At 59.7% G+C, this 24,006-nt stretch overlaps 1 protein-coding gene across 3 annotated transcripts; it reads left to right on the plus strand.

Moving 5' to 3' along the window:
- Positions 1-1,920: 1,920 nt before the first annotated feature.
- PLCB3 (phospholipase C beta 3) lies at positions 1,921-23,550 on the plus strand. 3 transcript variants are annotated; one of them, XM_030568475.1, is made up of 33 exons: positions 1,921-2,096; positions 5,821-5,898; positions 7,349-7,417; positions 8,122-8,262; positions 9,146-9,225; positions 9,486-9,539; positions 10,567-10,642; positions 10,742-10,842; positions 11,197-11,363; positions 11,533-11,679; positions 12,555-12,712; positions 14,025-14,107; positions 14,221-14,305; positions 14,645-14,831; positions 15,546-15,659; positions 15,962-16,032; positions 16,271-16,367; positions 16,737-16,821; positions 17,088-17,212; positions 17,521-17,675; positions 17,884-18,045; positions 18,157-18,256; positions 18,766-18,870; positions 19,054-19,145; positions 19,474-19,606; positions 19,953-19,988; positions 20,187-20,403; positions 20,576-20,720; positions 21,038-21,114; positions 21,203-21,292; positions 21,711-21,768; positions 22,243-22,329; positions 22,589-23,550. In XM_030568475.1, the coding sequence occupies exons 1-33, from the start codon at positions 1,998-2,000 to the stop codon at positions 22,742-22,744; spliced, it is 3,630 nt and encodes a 1,209-aa protein (XP_030424335.1). In that variant the 5' UTR covers positions 1,921-1,997; the 3' UTR covers positions 22,745-23,550. The 3 variants fall into 3 exon arrangements, with proteins under 3 accessions (XP_030424335.1, XP_030424336.1, XP_030424337.1); XM_030568476.1 differs by lacking the exon at positions 15,546-15,659; XM_030568477.1 differs by lacking the exons at positions 1,921-2,096; positions 5,821-5,898; positions 7,349-7,417; positions 8,122-8,262; positions 9,146-9,225 and having other exon boundaries at positions 9,501-9,539; positions 10,530-10,642.
- The last annotated feature ends 456 nt before the right edge of the window (positions 23,551-24,006 follow it).

The following is a 24,006-nucleotide window of genomic DNA, read 5'->3' on the forward strand; positions in this document are numbered from 1 at the left end:
TTTCCCCCACAGCATCCCAAGGACCCCTGAGTCCCAAGACAGCGGCAGGTCCATGGAGGTGGGGGGCCCTACTGCCTGGGTCTGGTCCCATAGCTGGTGAATCCTGTTCTCTCCTCATGCCCCTTTGTTTGCCCGCGGGAAACTACCTGGGGATCCCTGTGCCAGGCCTGGTGCTAGGGGGCGCTGTGCTGCAGGCAGCAGGGTGGGCGGGCTCAGTAGTGGGTGCTCTCTCCTTGCTGGCCCCAGTGTGGTGCTCCAAGGTGGGTGCTCTCCCACTGAAGTCAGTTTTGATCCCAGTCCCTCTGTGCTGCAGGGAGCAGGGTCCCCACATAATCAGTATTGGCTCATATGGAACTGGCTTGGATCAAAGACCTGGTTGATGGCAGTAGTCAACAGCTTCCAGCTCAACTCCCCAGCTCAGCACTGCTTGTGTCCCAGTGGACTTTAGACACCCTGAAAGAGAAAAAGAGGAGAAATATGGGGACTAGGAAAGGTGAGGGGGATGGGGGGCACACAGGGTCCCTGGCATGAGGGGCACAGGGGACCCTGGCATGGGGGGGGAGAATATGGGACTAGGGGGCAACCACAGCCCTAGGGAAGAGGGATGGGGTGGTGGAAATGCAGGGAGTCCCTGAAATAGAGGGGGATGGGTGTGTGGTACCCAGGGAGCTTGGGGAATGGAGGGATTTGAGGAGCCTTATTGCACTGCACAGTGCATGACCCTTTAGTATTAGCTGAGATCCAAAGCCCAACTCCTGAATCTTTAACCCTGGCATCAAGGGCACATCCTCACACAATTCCCCCATTAAATCCCTGTCTTCCCTACACTTCCACACACATCCCTAAACACTACCTTTGGGCTGAATCCCTAGAGGGGCTATTCCAGTAGGGGGAAGTTGTGGGGGGGGGGGATATTAGCTTATATGGAGTGTAGCTCGCCATCCCATTCCAGTGGTTCCCTATCAATCCATGTCCCTGAGACTGAAAAGTATTGTTTACATAGGACCTACAGGAAGTAGGGCCCAGTACAGCTGGCATGGGGAGGGGGAGGTAGGGAGGGTGCTAGGCTGCTATTGTAAAGCAATGGAGTTGTGTGGAGGGATTGCAAGCCTGGGCTGGATATGGAGGTGGGGGCAGCAGAAACCTGCTTCTTCCCTTGTTGCTCTTTACATGATCCCAGCTCTCAGGAAGTTGAAAGTGAAGGCTGTATCCTTTTTGGAAGCTGGCCAACCTCGCTTATGCAATGATCCTGTTAAATATCTGACGCTCTGCAGGGTGGGGTGGGGCTGGGATGTGGACAGAAGTCCCCTGTGTGACCCCTGGGGGGCTCGGTAGGGGGCACTCTCCCCTCCCAGGCAGTGGTTACCCCCGCACCGCGTTGGGGGCGCTTGCTGCTGTAGGGAGTGGGGTGAAAGCTCAGTAAGGGGCACGTACTCCTCGCACAGTGCTGGCCCCAATGCCCCAGTTTGGCGCTAGAGGGCGCTGTGATGCAGGGAGCAGAGCTGGAGGCTCACTGGAGCACCTGATGGTTTGTTATTGTAGGGTCTCTCTTCAGGCCCCCACTCCGAAAGGAGGTGGGGGAGGGGGAAGCCTTTCTCGAGGCTGGTACTTCTGCAATGCATTTCCAGGCAATGTTCCTGGGCTAACAACGCTGCAATACCTTCCCTTTATTCCGGGGCGGCTGTCCCTTTAAGAAGCTGCCCCTCCCTGGGGAGGAAGAAGCTATGTCTCCCCCTCCGCCCCTGCCCCCCTCTTAAAGGGCCAGTACCTCAATCCTGGGAGTCTATTAAAGGGCCAGGGCTCCACCCCCCCTTCTCTGCCCCCCTCCCTTTTCTTAAAGTGGCAGCACCCCCTCCGGAGGGGTGGGGGGCGGTGGCTGTTTCTTTAAGGCTCTCTGTGGCCGGCCCCACCCCCACGCCTGTGCCCGCCCCGCCCGCAGCCCTTGCAGGAGAGGCCGAAGCAGCTAGGCTGGGTGTCCCGGGGCGCTGGGTGCAGCTATGGCCGGGGCGCGCCCGGGGGTCCACGCGCTGCAGCTGGAGCCGCTGCGGGTCCCAGAGACCCTGATCCGGGGCAGCAAGTTCATCAAATGGGACGAGGTGAGTCGGGGGAGAAAGACACCCCCGCCGTCCCAGAGAGTCCTGTCCTGTCCCGTCCCGTCCCGTCCCAGGAGACCCCTGCACCCGCCCCCCAGACCGGGATACCCTTGCACCTGGGGTTCCTCCCCCAGGAGAGACCGGCCCCCAGCCCGGGAGACTACCTGTACCTCCCCCCCCAGGGAGAGATTCGTCCCCTCCCTCCTTCCCCTTCTTGCTCCAGACCTGGGAGAGACCCCCTGTTAGGGGGAGAGGTTTCCCACAGCTCCGTATTCCTCCTAGCATCCCTCTGGAGAGTTCCCGTGGGCACTTCCCTCTCTCGAGGACCGATCTCCCCCTATATACCTCCAGATCCCCCTGCACTCCCTTCCCCTGAAAAGGCGACCCCCATGCACCTCCTAGCTCCTGCCTGGGCAGTCCCCCGAGGAGGGAGCCCCTCAACAGCACTCCCACCAGGAGAAAGCCCCCCCCAATATCCTGAGGACTCCCCCATAGCAACCTGTCAGGGGTCAGGGACATAGAGTGGGAGAAAATTATCCTGTGGGGAGCCCTTGACACCTCGGGGGAGACACTGCTATCCTCCCTAGCCCCTGGTAGCGGGTCTTTCTTGCCTCTCTCCTGCATATCCCTTGTACCCTAAGTCCATAGAGGGATTCCTCTGTGCCCCCTGTATAGCCCCCTAATGCCCTGCTCAGGCATCCCAGACCCTGCCCTGTGCCCCCCCCAAAGCCTCACCCAGCTACCGAAAATTCCCATACTAGCCCTCTGAAGTCCCCTGCATAGTACTCCAAACTATCCAGTCGGCTTGCAAGGGAAGGACTGTGTTGAGCGCCCCCAAACTTCCTATCCCTGCTGCCCCCTGGGCCTCTCAAATCCTTTTGTTTGACCCCTAGGGACAGCCCCACCATTCACCCCCAGCACATGCTCCTACACTTTGTACACCAATTCCTCCCTGCATCCCTCTGGAGGGGGTCCACCAAGCCCCTGCATCCTAGGAAAGGGGAAGAATTTTTGGGGAGACCCCAGGCATAGGTGTAGTTTGACTTCTAAATTTGGGGGGCAGCTTCAGTCAGGCCAGTGGGACTGCATATGTGTGGGGGAATTCTGTGCTTGTCCTGAGGCTTGCGGTTGGGGGGGAGGACGGACACAACATCCCTCTGCTCCCCCGACTACAACCATGACCCCCGGGTGGTGGTAGGATCTCCCTGGCTCCTCCTCCCCACACCAGCTGGATTCCCAATCTCAGGCCTAGCAATTCCCCAGTGGCTTGGAGCTCAGCCCCTGAAACCAAACAAGGAAGTGTGAGATGGAAAAGAGAGGACCCCATCAAGGGAGAAAGATTTGGGGGGGGAAGAGACCCCCATCTAGTCAGGCATAGAAACATAGCTCTGACTGCCTCTCCATCCTGACCCTCCTCCCCCTGCTAACCCAGCCCTGGGCTCCCCGCAGCTCTGCAGGAGCCCCTCAATCCTGACGTGTAGTCTACCTCCCAACCCCCATCCACATGGGTCGGTTTGATTGAGTCTAGCACTGCTTTGGAACCCTTAGTCACTCCTTCCTTTCCACCTGCCTCCCCCTTTGGGGGTCAGATTCCCCTCTCCAGTCCCGGGAGGGAGGAAATGCAGCATAGCTGGGGGGAGGGGGGCAGCAATGGGTCCCAGACACCTGGATTCACATCTCCATGTGCATCTGTCTTCATTATTGGGAGGTGGAAGCACAGCAGGAGTTATGCAGTTGAAGGTTTCCCTCCCCTGCCTTGAGCACTCCACCCCATAGCAGGGTGCCCCATTCACCCCTGACACTCTAGGGTGCCCAACTCACACTGTAATTGGACGCTGCCAGGGCAGATTTGGATGGGTTGGAGGAGGCTGAGAACTGGCCTTATCCGAGCCCCACATCCCCTCCCCACACACATGGGCCTAGTACTGAGATGCAGCCACCTCTGGGCTGGGACTTGGCAGCAGGTTAGAAGCCCTCAGAGCCAGGACTGAGAAACCCCTTCTCCCTGGAGGACCAGATTTAGGGATGGAGTGAAGTCTCTCCTGATCCCAGCCCCCTTGTGCTCTGACTCCCCCTCCACCAGCACTGGCATCGCCCCTTCTTTTTCACTCCAGGATGTGAAATCCTAACTGTGTTTGCACAGCTCAGAGAAACAAGATCCTAGGTCCTTGGCCAAGTACCACTCCACCCCGCAGCCACTTCCCGACTAGCTGTGAGTGTGGCCAGGACAAGCCTGCGAGGTGCCTCCCAGTGCCCCTCCCTCCCAGTGCCCCAGCTCTGCAGGTACCCCTCAGCCCTGACTCTCATCCCCCTGCTATCCCAGCCCTGGGCTCCCCCACCAAGCTTTACTGGTTCTCCTCAACCCTGACCTGCAGCCCCTGCTATCTCAGATGTGCAGCTGTGTCAGATCATGCCTTGTAAGTTAAAGGCTGGGCAGGTGCCAGGCACTGCCTGGGACAGGTGGTACTAGGAAGGCTGGGGGTTGGGCACTCCCTTCGCACCTCTCTGGGGCAAAGTCCTGGGGCACCAGTGGCTTTGTGATGCTGTTTTATTGCAGCTGATTCTGGGGTCCAAGGTCTTTCCCGAGTGAACAGGTGATGTCTGAGCCCCCATCCCCTCAGCCAATGGTCCCTGCTGCGTCCCCTGCTGGGAGGGGCCAGGCGGGAGTAGCTGGGAGCTTCTCCCACAGCCAGCCTGCCTGCTTTGCTCCCTACAGCGCCCCCTGCTGGGAGAGTCTCTGCCTGGAGCTCTGTGTCCCTGTCTCTCTCTCTAGTCTGTTTTTGGCTCTTGACTCATTCCCATGCATCCCCCTCCCCCAACTCTCTGCGTTTAAGCCAGCAGCACAGAGGGGCCATTGACCAAGAAGCACATCAGGTCTCCATTCATTTCCTACCCCCCACACACACACACTTGAACAATGCCCTGCCTGGGGGAATCCTATCTCCTGGAGAGCCAGGATGGAAGCCAAGGGGCATCTCCAAGCAAGGGGGGGTTAAAAACCCCCACCGTGTGCTCCCAGTGTCTATGATCCCTGGGGTAGGGCAATAAGCTGCTCTCATGGGGGTATGGGGGAGGAGACCTCGTTCTGTGGGAGCACCCTGCCTTGCTGGCGGGAGTGCGATCTGGGATAGGTAATGCTCTCTGCTTAGGATGCATTCACAGCTTGGGGGCGGGGGGGGGGAGCAGGATTTGGAGGGGCCCTCACTGTGGATTGCCACCAGCACTGCAGGTCCTGGACCCCCAGACCAGGGCTCACCTACCCACTCCTCATGGCTAATCCCTGCCCCACTTCCCCTCTCCACACACGCTAGAACTTCCAGGCCAGAGCTCCCCTATCCCCTCACCAGGGCTGATACTCCCCATGTGCCCACTCCTGCCAAGAATACCTGCACCTAGTAAGATCTGGGACTCCACAGAGCTGGGAGGCACTGAGCATCCAGAGGAATAGACACGTGCAGGAAAGTCACTAGACTAAGCTTTGGCCTCAAACTAGCCAGACCACAAGGGGGGCTGTGGGGTAGGGATAGAGGGGCACGAGCAGAGCTGGGGTAGGGAAATGGGGGAACTGAGACCTGAGGTAGCCAGGGGCCATGGGTTGGGATTGAGGGGCACCAGCAGAGCTGTTTTGGGGAGGGAAGAGCCCACGGCTGGGCTGGCAGGGTGGGTGCGGGTCTGGATCAGGAACAGAGCCAGTTGCACTTACACTCCTTCCTCTCTGTGCCCCCAGGAGCCCACAACCCAGACTCTGGTGACGCTGCGTGTCGACCCCTTGGGATTCTTCCTCTACTGGAACGCGCCCCACATGGTAGGGCCCTGGCAGCACTTGTAGTGCGTGGCCTGAGCTGAGGCTGGTTTCTGCCTCTCCCGATGCCCCCATCAGGCCCGGAAACACTTGGCACTTTCCCTGCCCTTATCGAGGTCAGCCAGGGAGCAAGACAGGAAAGGCCCCAAGGCCGGAAACATCTATCAGCCGCCCCCCACTTCCTCCCAGCCAGCCCTTCCTATGGTGCACCCTGCTGACAGAGGCCAGCACTGGATGGGAGCTCCCCACACAGCTGGTGGTCCCACCCCACTCCCCACAGTACCCTCTGCTGGGACAAGCTGGGGTTGCAATATTCAGGAGCTCAGCCAGCCTGCTGCTGCTCTCCTGGAGCTGGCCTGGGAGGCTGGGTCACTCGCTCTTGGGGCTGAGCCATCAGGCCTGTTTGGCAGGAATTCGCTGGGGTGGTGCCAAGGGGCGGTCACCTGCCTGCCCCCTCCCTCGCCAGGCTTAGTCTGGGGGTGAGCCCTCCTTCCCCTAGTCTTGTCTGCCCAGCGTGTCCCACCCCGCACTCTGATATGGTGTTGATACATTCTTAGGAGGGGGTGGCTCTTGCGAAGAGGGGAGGGAGGCAGAGGGTTGGGGGTAGTCGTTCGGGGAGGAGCAAGTGGAGGGTGGGAGGGTAGACCTGGGGGATGCAGAGTGGTGGGAGAGTTGAATTTGATTCAATCTGCATTCCAGGTTCCCCCCGACCCCCTGCACTCTTGCTGCTCCTGTCCCCTCTGAATTAAGTTGGTTTCCCAAGGGTGGCTAGTTTTGAGACACCCCCTGGCAGCTGGCTGAGGCGGGGTGGGGGGAGGGCTGCTGGTAGGTCCCCTCTCAAGGGACTGTGTGGAAATTCTTGTACTTCTCTCAGCTACAAAGGGTGGGCAGGTTCCAAACTCCACTATGGTTCCCCCCTCTTTTGCCCCCTCCCCGTGCCATGGGTGGGGATGTAGGGGGGAGTGTTTCTGGTTTGGCCCCTCTCCCTCTCTGCCCTTTCCCATGACCCCCCCAGCACAGCCACCCAGGCCTCACACAGGAAATGCCCCCCCACTGCCGCCCGCACACCGCAAGGGGTGGGGCTGCCTCCCTCCTCCAGGCCCCAGATGGTCCCTCTCCAGAGATTCCCTTACTCCTGGACCACTATAGCCCCCTGCCCTGTGTCATCCCCCCATTTCCTGTCCTGGTGTCTCTGCCCACCACGCTCTGTGTGCTGAGGGTGGGTACAGGATCCTGGGGCGGGTGAAGGGGGGGATGCAGCAGGGATTCCCCCAGCAGCAATTCCACAGAATTTGCCTGCCTTGGCAGCTGCTTTACATGTGGCTGGGATTGGTGCCCAGAGCCAGAACCGTTAGGCAGGAACTCCTCCCCACACCACCCCATGGCTGTGGGGGTCTGCACTGCCCCAGCTCTAAGGGGCATCTCAACCCACCCCTCTTTTTGTCCCTGGCAGGAAGTTGACATCTTGGACATCAGCTCCATTCGAGACACGCGGACTGGGCGCTATGCCAGAGTCCCAAAGGTGAGGGAGGGGCTCTGCCAGAACCAGCTGAGAGTGGGGGTGAAGAGACTGTATAGTCACAAACTGGTGCCTGTAGCCCACCCTCCTCACACATGGGGAGAGACCCTACAACGACAAAGAGAGGGGATGGAGGGAGACCCTTCAATAATAAACTGGCGTGTGCTGCAAGGGAGACCCTACAATAAGGAACCTTGTCCTCCATCCCAGCTTCCCCATGGCCAGTGTGGGTTGGCTGGGGTAGCTGAGTGATCCCTGCCAAGCTCCACCCCCTCCCTCTTTAAGTTCCTGCCCCACCCTGGGCCCCAGTTAGGGAGCATCTGCAAATTTCCTGTCATGGGAAAACAGCTCCCAGGAGGGAGCTGGGAGAGTGAGGGGCAGGGTTAGGTCTAACCCTTCCCTCACTTGCGTGGGGGAGCCATGCCTGATGGAGGAGAGAAATAGGGTGCCTGGGAGACCCTCCCATAATGCACTGGGGGCCTAATCCTGGCTTGTGCTGAGAGCCCCTACAAAACACAGTAGGGGCACAGCAGGGGAGCCGGGCACTGGCTCATGATCCCAGAGATGGCCTGGAGTGGGGGGTGGTTTTAACCCTGATTGGCTGAGCTGCCCAATGCTGCTCCTGGTGGGGAGGGGGTGATGTCACAGCACTCTCTGCTGGCAGGCAGAGCATTGCTGGCTCACACCATCCCCCCAACCCCTGGCAGGACCCCAAGTTGCGGGAGATGCTGGGATTGGGGGGCTCAGAGCCGCGGCCTGAGGAGAACTTGCTGACTGTGGTGCATGGCCCGGACCTGGTCAACATCAGCTTCTTGAACTTTATCGCAGTGCAGGAGGACGTGGCCAAGGTGGGTGTGCGGTGGGTGAACGGCAGCTGGCAGGGAACCAGGGTTGGCAATAGGGAGGGAGAATGAATGGGGAGTGTTGCCAACTGTGGCGTGGAGGATGTTGGAGGGGGGCTGATGGGGTGGGTGAAAAAGGGGATACTGGGAATGAGGGGACCTTTGAGTGCCTGGGGGAATGGAGGGACATGTGGGTGGGGAGGGAGACTGGTAGTGTGGGGGAAGGTGAGTGGAGAGCAAGCAGGAGTAAGCAACAGGGCATGGGGGGGCAGTACAGTATTAGGGGGGGCAGGGGGGGCTCTAGGTTTTTTGCTGCCTCAAGCACAGCAGTCAGGCTGCTTTCAGGGGCGCACCTGCGGGAGGTCTGCTGGTCCCGCGGCTTCGGCGTACCTGCTGCTAAATTGCCGCTGAATCCGTGGGACCGGCGGAGCTCCTGCAGGCGCACCATCAAAGGCTGCCTGACTGCCGCCCTTGCAGGGACCGGCAGGGCACCCCCAGCGGCTTGCCGCTCCAGGCATGCGCTTGGAGCGCTGATGCTTGGAGCTGCCACTGGGGAGGGGGAATGGAGGTGAGTCCATGAGGGAGGGGGCAGAAAGGTGCCAGTAGGCCGTGGGGAGCGAGCAGGGTAATCAGCAATGTGTGAGTGATGCTGGAAATGGAGGAGGGTGGGGTAGTAGATCGCCGGGAGTTGCCAAGTGAGTGGGGCTTAGAGACTGGAGGCTGCATCTCAGATGGGGTTGGGGCAGGGTGGTGTCTAGTAACTATGTCCCATAGGAGCGCACCCTACTGGCTCACTGATGGGTGGGCGAGAGGGCATCCTTGGTACAGGGGAGGAAGGGGGCAGCAGCTCTACGGTCTCATCTCTTTTCCCCCACACTGTTCCTCCCAGGTCTGGACTGAGGAGCTGTTCAAACTGGCTATGAACATTCTGGCCCAAAATGCATCTCGCAACACCTTCCTGCAGAAAACGTAAGTCTTAGTGTTGGCCAAGGGGTCCCTACATACATAGCTTGTGTGCCCTACTCCAGATGTGGCTGCATCCCAGCACCAGGCAAGGGATTCCCATATACGGAGCCCCCGCACCCCACACCAGAAGCATCTGCATCCCAACACTGGGCAAGGGATCCTGTATAAACAGCCCGACCACCCCATCCCAGAGCTGACTATGGTGAGGGGTGTCTGGCCAGGCTTTGCTGCTCTGTAACCTCTGTCTTGTTTCCTTCCCTCAGCTACACCCGGCTCAAACTCCAGGTGAACCAGGAGAGCCGGATCCCAGTGAAGAAGTAAGTTTTCTGCCCTGCCTACTGCTCCCTTTACTGTAGTAGGCAGCAACCAGGGACCCACCAGGCCCATGGGTGGTATTTCCAAATTCCTGACTGAAGATGAGCTCTGCTGGTGCCCCTCAATCCTGACTTACAGCCCCCCTCCAACCACTGCTCTGCTGGTGCCCTTCAGTCCCAACCCGCAGCCACTTCAACCTGAACTCTTCCAGTGCCCCTCAGTGCCGACCCACAGTCCCTCTCCAACCACTGGTCTGCTGGTGCCCCTCAGTCCTGACCTGCAGCTCCCCACTCCCCCACAACCTGAGCTCTGCCGGTGCCCTTCAGTCCTAACCTGAGCTCTGCCGGTGCCCTTCACTCCCGACCCACAACCTACCTCTCCATCCCTTGCTCTGCTGGTGCCCTTCAGTCCCAACCCACAGCCACCTTCCAACTACTGCTCTGCTGGTGCCCCTCAGTCCTGACCTGCAGCCCCCCCAACCTGAGCTCTGCTGGTGCCCCTCAGTCCCAACCCGCAGCCCCCCTCCAACTACCGCTCTGCTGGTGCCCCTCAGTCCCAACCTGCAGCCTCCCGAACCTGAGCTCTGCCGGTGCCCTTCAGTCCCAACCTGCAGCCACCTCAACCTGAGCTCTTCCAGTGCCCCTCAGTCCTGACCCACAGCCCCACTCCAACCACTGCTCTGCTGGTGCCCCTCAGTCCCGACCCACAACCTGCCCCTCCAACCACTGTTCTGCTGGTGCCCTTCAGTCCTGACCTGCAGCCCCCCCTAACCTGAGCTCGGCCGGTGCCCCTCAGTCCCGGCCCACAACCCCCCTCCAACCACTGCTGTGCTGGTGCCCCTCAGTCCCAACACGCAGCCCCCCGTAACTTGAGCTCTGCCGGTGCTCCTCAGTCCCAACCCACAACCTGCCCCGCCAACCCTTGCTCTGCTGGTGCCCCTCAGTCCCGACCCACAGGCCCCCTCCAACCCTTGTTCTGCCGGTGTCCTTCAGTCCAAACTGCAGGCTTCCCGCTCTCCTGTCTCCCCAGCATCCTGAAGATGTTCTCAGCCGATAAGAAGCGTGTGGAGACAGCTCTGGAGTCCTGTGGCCTTAACTTCAATCGGGTATGTCCTTCCCCCTCCTCCTTCCCCCCCCCCCAGACACTCACCCAAGCTGCCTCGTGCCCCCCAGCGACTGACATGCACCCTTGTTATTCCCCCCAGAGTGAGTCGATCAAGCCGGACGAGTTCACCCTGGAGATCTTTGAGCACTTCCTGAACAAGCTCTGCCTGCGCCCTGACATCGACAAAATCCTGCTGGAGATGTGGGTTGCTGCTGGGGGGGTGGGCTAGTGTCTGGGGCATGGCTTTGGGGTTGCAGCAGAGGGTCTGCTGTCAGGAGCAGGGGGCAGTCTGGGAATTGGGGGCAGGGGGCCTGCTGAGAGTATCTGGAGAGGGTCCATTGTCTGGTGGGCTGGCACTGGGGATGCCGCAGGGAGAGGGGTTATGTGTGTTTGTGGGATGGGGAAGGAAGGCTCCCAGCCACCAGGAAGGTTGGAGGAAGGGGGTTCAGCATCTAACTGGAATGGCAGTGACCTGCCAAATGCGGGGGTGCTATAGGGGTGAGGTTGCCTGTGGAGGGTGTTGCCTAGTGGGTAACATCTCTGCCCTTCCTCCAGTGGGGCGAAAGGGAAGCCCTACCTGAGCCTGGACCAGCTGATGGATTTCATCAACCAGCGGCAGCGGGACCCGCGGCTGAACGAGGTGCTGTATCCCCCCCTCAGCCGCGCCCAGGTGCGCCAGCTGATCGACAAGTACGAGCCCAACCGCCAGTTCCTGGAGCGTGGTGAGCCCCGGAGGGGAGAGAAGCAGGGGAGGGGAGAGCTGGGGGTGGTGGAACCTGAGTGTAGATGGCAGGGCTGAGGGAGACTGGGGAGGGGAATGGCAGTAGGGGTGTGGGAGGACTGGGCTCCCTGCTGGATGCTGGTCATCCTCACTAACCTCCTGCCCCCCAGACCAGATGTCCATGGAGGGGTTCGGGCGCTACCTGGCAGGGGAGGAGAACAGCATCGTCCCCCCTGAAAAGCTGGACCTGAGCGATGACATGAGCCAGCCACTGAGCAGTTACTTCATCAACTCCTCCCACAACACCTACCTCACAGGTATGGGCCCCCCGGACCACCCCCTATAATGCCTCCCTCACAGGTACATCCCACCCAAACCGCTTCCCATCAACCCCTCCCTCACAGGTACAGGCATCCTCGACTGCCCCCACATAAACCCTCCCTCACAGGTACAGGCACCCTCGACTGCCCCCCATCAACCCCTCCCTCACAGGCACGGGCCTCCCCAGACTGCTCCCCCATCAATTCCTCCCACAAAACCTACCTCACAGGTACAGGGGGGGCCTGAACTGCCCCTCATCAGCCCCTCCCTCAATGCCTACCTTGCTGGTATTGAGGGGTCGTTCCCTAGCACCCTCTGAGCTCCGCAACTACCATGCAGGTCTGGGGGACTCCCTGGCATTCCGAGGGATGGCCCTAGTCCATCCCCCCTCATAGACCCCGGGTACTGCCCCCTGTTCCTCCTCCCTGTGATGGTAGTTGTGGGGGGGGGGGGGTGAGAGAGAGAGACAGCATGCGAGGTGGGTGTGCACTAGGAAGGGTCTAGGGGTTGGGGATCAATGGGTTTGTGTTGGGAGTGTGTTTGTGTGTATGGACTGGGGCAGGGCTGTGTGCTGGAGGTCTATATGTATGGGCAGGGTGGGGGTCTGTGAGTTGAGTATGGAGGTTAGGGGGTCTGTGGAGTAGGTGGGTTTGTGGGATCAGCGCTCGGGGGGGGTCTGTATGTATGGGTGGAGCAGGGGTCCGCGAGTTGAGTATGGGGGTTGGGGGGGCCAGTGGAGTGGGTGGGTTTGTGGGGTCAGGGCTGTTTGCCGGGGGTCTGTATGGATGGGTGGGGGGTTGTGTGTTTGGAGTCTGGGAGGGTCAGGGCATCCATGGGGTGCTGATGCTGAGACCTTTCCCTCATGCCCCAGCGGGCCAGCTGACGGGGAACTCCTCGGTGGAGATGTATCGACAGGTGCTGCTGAGTGGCTGCCGCTGCATTGAACTTGATTGCTGGAAGGGGCGGCCCCAGGACGAAGAGCCCTTCATCACGCACGGCTTCACCATGACCACCGAGATCCCTTTCAAGGTACTGACTGATGCACTCCTGGGACCCTCCATTGCTCCCAGAGATTTGGGGCTGGAGAGGCCACAAGCGGCCACCAAGTAGCCCCCTGTGCTGAAGCAGGACCAATAAACCTCCATCCTCCCTGACTGGTGTTTGCCCAGCCAGGTCTTAAAGATCTCCACTGACAGGGAGTCCAACCTCCCTCGGAAGCCTGTCCCAGAGCTGAGCCACCCTGAGAGTCCTAACGTTCTACCTCACATCTGGACTAAATCTCCCTTGCTGCAGATCAAGCCCATTAGGGTCCTGCCTTCAGGTGCCACGGAGAACAATTGATCCCCATTCTCTTTGTAGCAGCCCTTAAGATATTGGAAGACTGTTAGCAGGTGCCATCGATCGTCTTTTCTCATAACTAAACAAGCCCAATGTTTTTAACCCTTCCTCCTAGGTCAGGGTTTCTAAACCTTTTGGCATTTTTGTTGCTCACTTCTGGACTCGCCAATTTGTCCACATCTTTCCTGAAGTGTGATGCCCAGAACTGGGCACAGTACGGCAGCTGAGGCCTCCCCAGTGCTGAGCAGAGTGGGGCGGTTACCACCCATCTCGTACATACAACGTATCTGTTAATACCCACTCCCTCAATTATATTAGCCTTTGTCACAATGGCATCATGTTGTTGACTCCTTAAAATTGTGATTCACTATCAGCCCCAGATCCTTCTCAGCCGTATGATCACCTAGCCAGAGCTTCCCCATTTTGTAATTGTGCGTTGGATTTTTCCTTCCCACTTCCCACTTCGCACTTGTCTTTATTGAATTTCATCTTGTTGGTTTCAGATTTCTTCTCTAATTTGGCAAGGTCGTTCTAATTTCTAAGCCTGCCCTACAAAGTGCTTGCAACCCCTCCCAGCTTGGGTCATCTGCCTATGCTATGAGCACACTCTCCACTTTACTGAAAATGTGGAATGGTACCAGACCCAGGACTGACCCTTGGGCCAGCTGTGGGGCCCCACTGGAAACCCCCCCCCACACACACACACATTTGACAGTAAACCATTGATAACTGCCCTTTGAGTAGGGCCTTTCATTCAGTCTGGCACCCCTCCGATAGTAATATAATCTAGACCACATCTCCCTAATTTGCATATGACAGCTTCACCCGGATCGTGACGATTCCATTAAGATACTGGGGAACCCCCAGTCCTGGGCTCCTGACCCACAGTCCCCTGATGTTCCAGTCCTGGACTCCCCCAGGCCCCCAGCTCTGCAGGTGCACTCAGTCCCAACCAGCAGCCCCTTGTTATGCCAGCCCTGACTCTGGTCTCCCCCGGCTCTAGGAGGTGATTGAGGCCATTGCTGAAAGTGCTTTCAAGACCTCCCCATTCCCCGTCATCCTGTCCTTTGAGAACCACGTTGACTCGTGAGTAATTCCCGCAGCCCCCCGCCAGTGCTTCCATTCTGCTCCCTGGGGCACGTCCTGCTGGGAGAGGCTGGGGCTCCAGAGCTCTAATGGCCCCTTCACTCTGCCCTCAGGGCCAAGCAACAGGCTAAGATGGCCGAGTACTGCCGCAGCATCTTTGGAGATGCGCTACTGATTGATCCCCTGGAGAAGTACCCGGTGAGGTGGCTGAAGTGGAGGGCACGGAAGTGGGGGGAAATCAGGCATGGGGGTGGGGTACAAGGGGGAGAGGAGGAGGAGAGGTATCCAGGAATGGGGGGCAGGGGGCAAGTGTATCAAGAATCTGGAGATCAGGGTTGAGGGTATTTGGGGAAGTGGGGAGAGGATTGGAGGGGTGGATGAATGGGTCATGAATATCTGGGGATGGAGGGGCAGACAGGGTGTCTGGAGGAGGGAGTTGGGTCAGTGGGAATTGGGGGGAGACAAGGGGAGCTATCCATGGGGGTCTCCATCCCCTCATGTCTGGCTGGCCCTGGTCTAACCCTTGTCCCCCCCAAGCTGCAACCGGGCGTGGTGCTGCCCAGCCCCCAGGAGCTCATGGGCCGCATCCTGGTGAAGAACAAGAAGCGGCGGCAGCGGCGGGCGAGCAAGGGCCCCGAGGGAAGTAGCATCCGCAAACGCCTGCTGGAGTCCACAGTGAGCGACGCGGGGTCAGGCCTCGGGGATCTGCCCTCACCCCCACCGGGTACGTACCTCTCCCCCATCCTGTGCATCACCCCCCCCACACACACACAGGGTGTGTGCCCTGGATCCACCCCCACTGGGTACATGCTCCTCCCCAGCCAGTGCCGCCTTCCCACAGGGTGTGTATGCTGGATCCGCCCCCACCGAGTACTATCCCCTCCACAGCCAGTGTGCCCCCCCCCACTGGGTATGTACTCCCTCCCCAGCCAGTGCGCCCCCCAACTGGGTACATACCCTGGATCCACCCTGGCTCCCATGGGGTATGTACCCCTCCCCAGCTAGTGCCATCCCCTGCCAGGTACTTACCCCTGGATCTGCCCTTACTGCCCCCCTGTCCACTGCCACCCTCACTCTCCCTCCTGCCAAGCACCCTGGGCTCTGTACTTCCTTTCCCCACCAACCTCAGGGACAGCTTGGGCATAAACAAGCCCGGCCCCTGCCCCAGCTGAGGTGGGAATCAGGCAGTGCTTCCCTTCCAGGCTGTGCCGCGATCTCCCCCCAACCACGCAGCACGCTCCTCCCCATGGAGCTTCCCCTTGGGAGTGAGGCAGGGATATGATACCTCCCAGGAGTGCTGTGAGCCTGCTGTGGGGGCTGCACAGGGAAATGCACCTTCTAGATGTGGGGTCCACCCTCCATTTCCTGTGGAGCTGGGGGCACCTTGTCCCCCCCTCCACTCAGCTCTGTGGTGCTCACACGCCTCCCCCCCACCCAGGCTCCCCCTATGTCGAGCCGCACAAGGGGGCCACCCCTCCAGTCATTGCCAACGGGGAGGAGAAGGCGCCACCAGAGAGACTGGCCAAGCTGGCAGAGCCCCGTAAATCCATTGGTGAGTGGGGAGGGAGACATGTCCCATCCCTAACATCCCCCCCACCCCAAGCCTCAGAGCCTGGGGGATGGATCAGGAGGAGGGATCTGAGTGATGAGGGGGCCTGTGTGTGGAAGGGGCTATGATGGGGTTTGGGGCTAGGGCACTGGGGTGACAGTCCTGTTCAGGGGAATGTGGGGAGACTAGGGGCAGTAAGGTTGGGTCTCCCTGATAGGGAGCAGGGGGTGGAGTGACTGTTGGGGGGGTTAAGGGTGGGATGTCTGATGGTCTGGGGTCTCTAACCCTTCTCTCTACCCCTCCAGACCGGGAGGCTGACAGCGAAGAGGAGGAGGAGGAAGAGCAGCCAGACCCCAAGAAGCCCACCACAGATGAGGTAAAGGGGGGTTATGGGGCTACATTTCTGGGGGCTGCTCAGAGGGGGGTCTCCCCTCCTGCCCCCTGGTTTGTAACATGGGGGGGTTACTGGGTGGGGGTGACTAGGATGTGAGCAGCACTGAGATGGCAGATGTGGGGGTCTATAGCCAGCTGTGCCTGCCCAGCCCCTGAACCTTTGCAGAGAGACCTCCAAGTTGGCTGCCCTGACCCCACCCCCACCCCTCTACCTCCCACAGGGCACGGCCAGCAGCGAGGTGAACGCCACCGAGGAGATGTCCACACTGGTGAATTACATCGAACCCGTCAAATTCAAATCCTTCCAGGCCGCCAGTAGTGAGTGTCGGGGGTGTGGAGGCTGTCTAGGGGGCAGAGATGTGCGGGGTGCTGAGATCTGAGAGGCTGCGGGGATAGGAGCTCTTTGTGCAGTGGGCTGGGTTGGGGCAGAATGCTTTGGGAGTTATGGGGGGATAGGGTTTGAGGGGCAAGGGGAGCCAGAGTGGAGGAGTGGGCAGGGATGTCTGTGAGGATGGACGGGGTATGATGGTGTGGGGGGAGGGGAATTGTGGGGGAAGCAGGGCTGTCTGGGGGGCTCACTGGAGGGTTGGGTGTTGCTGACCATGGAGGTATGGCGGGGGGGCTGATGCTGCAGGAAGGGGTCTCTCCACAGGGGAGCGCTAATGCACTCCCCCTTACTGCCCATAGAACGGGACAAGTCCTTCGAGATGTCGTCCTTCGTGGAGACCAAGGGGCTGGAGCAGCTCACCAAGAGCCCCATGGAGTTTGTCGAGTATCCTGCCGGGGGCAAGGAGCTGGGGGCGGGGGGATGGGCAGTATAGTGGGGGAGGGAAAAGGTAGGTTTGGTGGAGCTAGCAGGAAAAAGTAGGATTGGTGTGGGGTCGCCAGGGAGCAGTGGGGGGATAGTGGGGAGGGCAGGAAAAGGGAGGGCTGGTTTGTAGGAGGGGGTGAGCTGCAGGGTAGGGGTGGGTGCTCCTGGGGGTGGGGCTATTGGCCGCTGTCTCCCACTGCTACCTTGACATCCCGCCATGTGTCCAGATACAACAAGAAGCAGCTAAGCCGCATCTACCCCAAGGGCACACGGGTCGATTCCTCCAATTACATGCCCCAGCTCTTCTGGAACGCTGGCTGCCAGATGGTGGCCCTCAACTTCCAGTCCCTCGGTGAGGATCCCCCTCAGTCGTGACCCGCAGCCCCCAGGCTCTCCCAAGCTCTGCCAGTGCCTCTCAATTCATGGTGCTGGGGAACCCCAGTGCGATTGGAGTCCTCGGGAGTAGTTACTGTGTCGTGTTCCCTCAGCACCTCCCTCTTAGTGCCATTCATTTTGCACACCCTACCCAACCGAGGTGGTGCCAATGATGCAGGGGGGTGAATGAGGAGTTCCTCATCCCAACTCTCTAGGGCTCCCCATAGTCTTACAGTGCCCTGCCCCTAATCTCCGCCTCCTCATGAGGGTCCTGTTACTCTCCAGACCTGCCAATGCAGCTGAATCTGGGCATGTTTGAGTACAACCGGCGCAGCGGGTACCTGCTGAAGCCCGAGTTCATGAGGCGTGAGGACAAGCCCTTCGACCCCTTCACTGAGAACATTGTGGACGGCATTGTGGCCAACACGGTCAAGGTCAAGGTGAAAGCTGGGGGGCTGATGCCAACCCATCCTGGTGGGCATGAGGGTGAGGGGATATGAGGTGTGTAGGGGGCACAGGGGTGTATGGGGCCAATGGGGCATGTGGGGCTGAGGCTTGTCGGGGGCACTTGGGGGTGTCAGGTGGGATTGGCAGTATGTGGGGGGTCATTAGTGACTCTGACCTCTTCTCCCCCCCCTTCCGCCCCAGATAATCTCAGGGCAGTTCCTGTCAGACAAGCGGGTGGGCATCTACGTGGAAGTGGACATGTTTGGCCTCCCCGTTGACACCAAGCGCAAATTCCGGACGCGCCCATCCCAGGGGAACTCCTTCAACCCTGTCTGGGATGAGGAGCCCTTCGTCTTCCCCAAGGTAAGGCCGTTGGAGCAGGGGCAGTGTCCAGCCTCTTCCCAAGCCCAGGTGTGGGTGGTCCCCCTCCTGTGGGTCCCAGGGGCAGCATCTAACCCCCCTTTGCTTCCCCAGGTGGTGCTGCCCACGCTGGCATCCCTGCGCATTGCTGTCTTTGAGGAGGGGGGTAAATTTGTCGGGCACCGGATCCTGCCTGTCTCAGCCATCCGATCTGGTAAGCGGAGCTGCCTGGGGTCCCTGCCCCCAGCCCACCTTTTGCCATGGCAACGGGGGGACGTGGGATGTGCTGGTTACCCTACAACCTCCCCTCATGAGCTCTAGGCCTGGTCCCATCATACATTGCTCTAGGCCTGTCACTGAAGCAATGGGGAGGGGATTTGAGAGATGTGAATTACCCAGAACCCCCTGCAGTGGGCGCCAGACCCTGGTCCCCATCGTGCACGGCTCCAGGCAAGCAGGGTGCAGGAGGTGCCGCATTCCCCTGCTGTGCCCCATGCTGCATTGCTCCTGCCCCCTACAGTTATTTCTGCCCCCCAGTTCTGTCAGCCCTCCCCCCTTAGGGTCCTGTGTGCAGCCTTGTGTCTGTCCCCTGAGGGGCATGGGGGCACTCCCTACCCAGCCCCCAACAATGCTGGGGGGCACAGTGCCCCCATAAACCCCAGGGTGCTCCCCCCCATTTGGTCTGGTCTGACCCCTCTCCTGTCTCTGTGCCCTCTCGACCAGGGTACCACTACATCTGCCTGCGCAGTGAAAGCAACCAGCCACTGAGCCTGCCCGCCCTGCTGGTCTACACAGAAGCAAATGATTATATCCCAGACGACCACCAGGGTATGTGCTGCTGTGGGGCTGCCTGGAGGGGAGATCGGGATGATGGGGTGTCTCTGGAAGAGGGTGCCTATTTGGAGGAATGAGGGAGTGTGGCCTGGGATATTGGGGGAGGGAGGCTGTGGTGGGGACTTGGGGGGAATTTCCCTCTCATGCATCTTTCAGCCTCCTATTTCTACTACTTAGACTACGCAGAGGCCCTGATCAACCCCATTAAACACGTCAGCCTCATGGACCAGCGGGCAAAACAGCTGGTGGCGCTGATTGGAGACAGCGAGGTGAGTGGGGGATGGGCATAGGATACCAGAACGGGGAGGGGGATAGGGGCCAGTGGATCTGGGGGAGGGAGGGCGTGTGCAGTAGTGGCTCTGAGGGAGAAGGGGAATGGGGTATCAGATGGGGGATGCTTAGGGTGAGTTGGGGGGCAGTGGATCTGGGTCTGAGGATAATGGGGTACTGGTGAGGGGCGGGATCCCACTTCATCTAGAGGTATGGCTTGGTGGGGGTTCTAGGAAGGAGTCAACAGGAGTTTTGGTGGGGGGTGGGTCTTGGGGACAGGTTGAGGGGAGCCCACTGAACCCATCCTTGAATCCCTCTCTTCCCCAGGAGAATGCAGAGAATCCACGGGAAACACCTGGGAAGCAGCGAGCTGATGTGGTGGCTGAGCCCTCCACGGACCCCCGACAGCCACCCGCTGTCCTGCTGCCCCCTGCCGGCAGCCCCAGTGTCGCCAGTCCAGGCAAGGGAGATCTCTGATTCCTGTCCCCATTGGGGGTCCGGGTTATCAGCTGGGGGAGGCACCCTCTGCTGCGTAGGACTTCCCTTTAATGTGGGGGAGGGAGTGTCCCCTATAAGGGGTGGGCTTGTGTGTCATAGGCTGCATGAGGATGCGGGGTTCTCCTGTAATGGGGAATGGTGCAATGGAACCAATCCCAGTGGCACGTGGGGGGTGCATAATGGCAGAGACCCCTGTGGTCTGGTCCAGTCTTCAGAGCTGTAGCCCTTTTGGGGACTGGAAGAGATTGGGGTGAGGGTTGGTTTTCTCCTCATGCCTCTCCCTAACCACTGCCTCCTCCCCCTTGCAGGGCAAAGGGACGACCTCATTGCCAGTGTCCTTGCAGGTAAGGGCTGCACCAGAGCATAGGACACTGCCTCCCACTGACCCCACATTCCTCAGCTTGGAGATAGTGGGAGGAATCAGCTTTGTTGTTACCAGCCCCCTGTGCCCCTCCCGAGAGGCAGCTGTATCTCAGCACTGGCTTCCTGTGTATGCAGGGATTGGGGGATGCTGAGATCCTCCTCTCCTCCCTCTGTTCCAGAGGTAGCCCCCCAGTCCCTGGAGGAGCTGCGGCAGCAAAAGGGCTACATCAAGCTGCTAAAGAAGCAGTACCGGGAGCTGAAGGAGCTACGCAAGAAGCACATGAAGAACATCTCCAGCCTCAACAAGAAGCAGAGCACCCGAGCCAACCAGCTGCACAGCGACAGCCTCCGGCGCCGCTCCCAAGTGGAGCGGAGCCTGCGCCGTGGGCACCAAGAGTGAGTGTCCCCCTTCATGGCTCTGCTGGTGCCCCTCAGTCCTGACCTGCAGCCCCGAACATTGCCTCTCCCACAGCTCCCCGTTATCACAGCCCTGAGCTCCTTCCCCCAACTCTGCCCCTCAGTCCCGACACACAGCCCCCACCATGCTGATAGTCTCTGTCCCTTGCAGTGCCAACGGCTCGCTGGAGGCACTGGAGCAAGAGGTGTCTCGGCAGAAGCTGGAGCTGCAGGAGGGGCAGATGCGGGGACTGCTGCAGCTGCGGGAAACCCAGCACCAGGTGGAGAGAGCCCGCAAAAAGGAGCACCTGCAACAGGTATCTAGGAGGGCGGGCAGAGGAGCATCGGAATAAAGGGCAGCTCAAACAGGTACCTTGCCGGAGGAGGGCACAGTGTAGCTCCCAAAGATCCCCTGCAACTGGGGGTGGGGGGCAACTGCACATGGGTATCTGGGGAAGGGGGTCCAGGAACTAGGAGGGGAGGGTATGGGGGGGTGGAATGCAAGGGGCGCACTTTGGTGGGAGGCAGTGCAGGATTGCTAGCTGGAGGGGAGTTTGGGGGAAGGGAAGGTGCCAGGGTCAGGGATCTAACAGCAAATGCCCTGACACTGCTCACATCTGTCCCCACCCACAAGGCCCAGCAGCGGCTGCGGGAAATTGCCCAGGACTGCCAGGCTGCCCAGCTGAAGAGAGTCAAGGAAACAAGTGAGAGGTTGGTACTGGGGGTGGGGGCAGGTGATGGTAGTTTCCCCAGTACACTGCTCCTCCTAGGGCTGATAGATCTCTGTGCCCCTCCCCAGGGAGAAGAAGGAGCTGCAGAAAATCCTGGACCGCAAGAGGCACAACAGCATCACAGAGGCCAAATCCCGGGAGAAGCAGAAGAAAGATGTGTGAGTGGCAGGGGCGAGTGGGAGCTAGTGATGTTGGGCTGGTGCAGGGAGGAGAAGAGCAAGCTGCTGGGGGGGGGCAGGGCAGGAAGTGGTTAGTGAGGGACAGGGGCTGGGGTGGAACAGGAAAGGAGATAGCAGGGGTGGGCCCAGTGCTGGGGGAGGAGACATGCCCAACCCCAACCCCAGGAGTGGCAGGATTGGGCTGTGCAGGTGATGGGGAGGGGAGGCAATATGAATCCTGGGTCACGGATCCGTGTCACTGGGGGATAGATGGGGCATACAGATCCCTGTATGCGGGGGCGGGGGTACGTCCCAGCCAGTTCTGAGCATGTTCAGTCTGGGGGACTGGAGTTGACCCTATATGGGAAGGAGCTGTCCTGTCTGATAGTCTGTCTCTTCCTCCCCTCCATCCCTGCAGGGAGCTGACAGAGATTAACAGGAGACACATCAACGAATCAGTGAACTCCATCCGCAGGGTGAGGGCCCCCTACATTGCCTCGCTCTGTTCCCCACATTAGCCATTTGGGAGGGGAAGGAGAGAACAGCCAGCTGCCTCACTAGTGCCCCGCCCTGGGGCAGCTCCAGGCACCAGCACAGCAAGTTGCTGTGAGGGCTGCAGTCAGGTTGCCTTCAGCGGCTTGCCTGCAGGAGGTCCGCTGGTCCAGCAGTTTCGACGGCAATTCGGCAGCGGATACGCCGAAGCTGCAGGACCAGCAGGGGCAGATCACCCGCACAGATGCTGCCGAATCCCCGTGCTTGGGGCGGCAAAAAACACAGAGCCACCCCGTCCCCGCCCAGGTATATGGGATCCCTGTAAGATCTGAGCATTAGTGGGGGCAGCTCTCCTGCTAGTCCTGCCCCTCATTCGTTCCCTGGGCAGCAACCAGCTCACAGCACCCCTTTCCCTTGGTCTGCTCCGCTAAGAAACTCTCTTTCCTGCCTCTCTGCAGCTGGAGGAAGCCCAGAAGCGACGCCAGGAGAAGCTTGTGGCTGGGCAACAGGAGATCCTACAGCAAATAGAGGAAGAGGAGCCCAGGGTGAGTGGCAGTGCCAGGAGGTGTCTCCCATGGGCCCAGTTGCCCTAGCAGGGGAAGAGTGAGTGGCGCAGGTTGGGGGCAGGTACTGTTCTAGGGTCACCCTGGGGAGCCCTGGATGCCTGCAGTGCGGGGAGGAGCTGTGGGCCTAACATGCAGTGTGGTTGAGTGATTGTGCAGCTTCAGGCCCTAGAACAGCCATGGGGGATGGGGGTCTTTCCCATTGTGTCCCCCACTAACACCCCTCTCGCCTCCCCTGTAGCTGGTGGAGGAGCTGGAGCGGGAGTGCGAGCTGGAGGCACAGGCACTGCCCCAGGAGATCCGCCGCTTCCTCCAAGCTGAGCTGGAGGTGGGGGTGAGAAATGGGCACCCCCCTGCTGCCCCTCAAGAAGAGGAGGATGAGAGCACTGTGCTGTGAAGTGGCGGGGGGACCTGGCACAGTGCTCCTGCTGTGGAGAACACCATGCTGGGAGATACGCCCCCACCCCACCCCCAGCCACCCCACTGGGGGGACCACTGCTGAGATGGGGGGGTCACCTCAGCACCTCCACACCCCCTACAACCAGCATGTGCTGCGGTGGGAGAGGGAGGTGGCACTGTACCCCTTTCATGCACTGGGCCAGTGGGGCATGCGGAGTCTCTGTTTTTGGGGTGTTCTAAGAGGTGGGGGTGCAGGGGTGGGGGGCTACATGGGGTGGGGCCACTGCAAATACACTAAGACACACTTTTTAAATACATTTTTACTTTTTTAATCAGCAACCCCCACCTTGATGCCTCTAGGGAGGCTGCCCCCTAGATTATTCAGGGGGCTTGATGCTGCCAGGGGGCTGCCTCATTGTGAAGTGGGGGCTGTTCTCTGCCCTGACAACCCCCACCCAAAGATGAGATTGTGGGAGGTAACCTGTTATGCCTCCCCCCTTATGACCTGGGGCTGATCCTTGGGGGAACCTGAAAGTAGGATAAAAAGGGCTATTTTTATATCAAATCTTTTTTAATCCTATTTTTTACTGATTTGTATCTTTGTAGTTGTTTAGGGGTGCAGCTGGGTGTGACACTCCCTCCTTCCCCAGGAACAGATGTAACATAAGAGCCTTTTATTCTTCTACAGATTATTTTGTATGGGGGGAGTGGATAGGGGGTAAAATGCCCCTGCCTGCAACTTTTTTCCTGGCTAACTTTTTTTTTTTTTTTTAAATGTGGAATGTCAATAAATCTGCCTCCAGGGAGTGACCAGCTTCTTCTCTGGTGGAGAGTGTCCTGCCCACAGAGCAGCTCCCCTGTGAACCCAAAGTGCAGTGCACCTGCTATGGGCTGGGCTAAATCTACCCTCCGCTGGGGGGATCTGGGAAGGTTCTGTCGGTGGGAGGTGTCATCCCCCTACACAGCTGCTGCTCTGTGACTCCCAGCTGGCACTTGGGAGTGTGAGAGGAGGGGCCTTCCCTATTCGACTCCCTCACCAGGTTCACAGACCACTGTAGTGCAGAGGTAAACACTGGTGTCTGAGTTGTGTCCCCCCCCCCCCCCCCAGCTCGGACATGTCCCCACTGGGCCAGCATGCAGAGCTCTGCCAAGGGCCGAGGACTGTTGGTGCCTGTTGAAGCCAAAAAAAAATGGCCCTCCCACCTGATGAACTGGGGGGAAAGGCCCTGTATCCCACCCCCCAGCCAGTGCCACCTACCT

This window comes from Gopherus evgoodei, chromosome 7, assembly GCF_007399415.2.
Source record: "Gopherus evgoodei ecotype Sinaloan lineage chromosome 7, rGopEvg1_v1.p, whole genome shotgun sequence".
Taxonomy (NCBI): domain Eukaryota; kingdom Metazoa; phylum Chordata; order Testudines; family Testudinidae; genus Gopherus; species Gopherus evgoodei.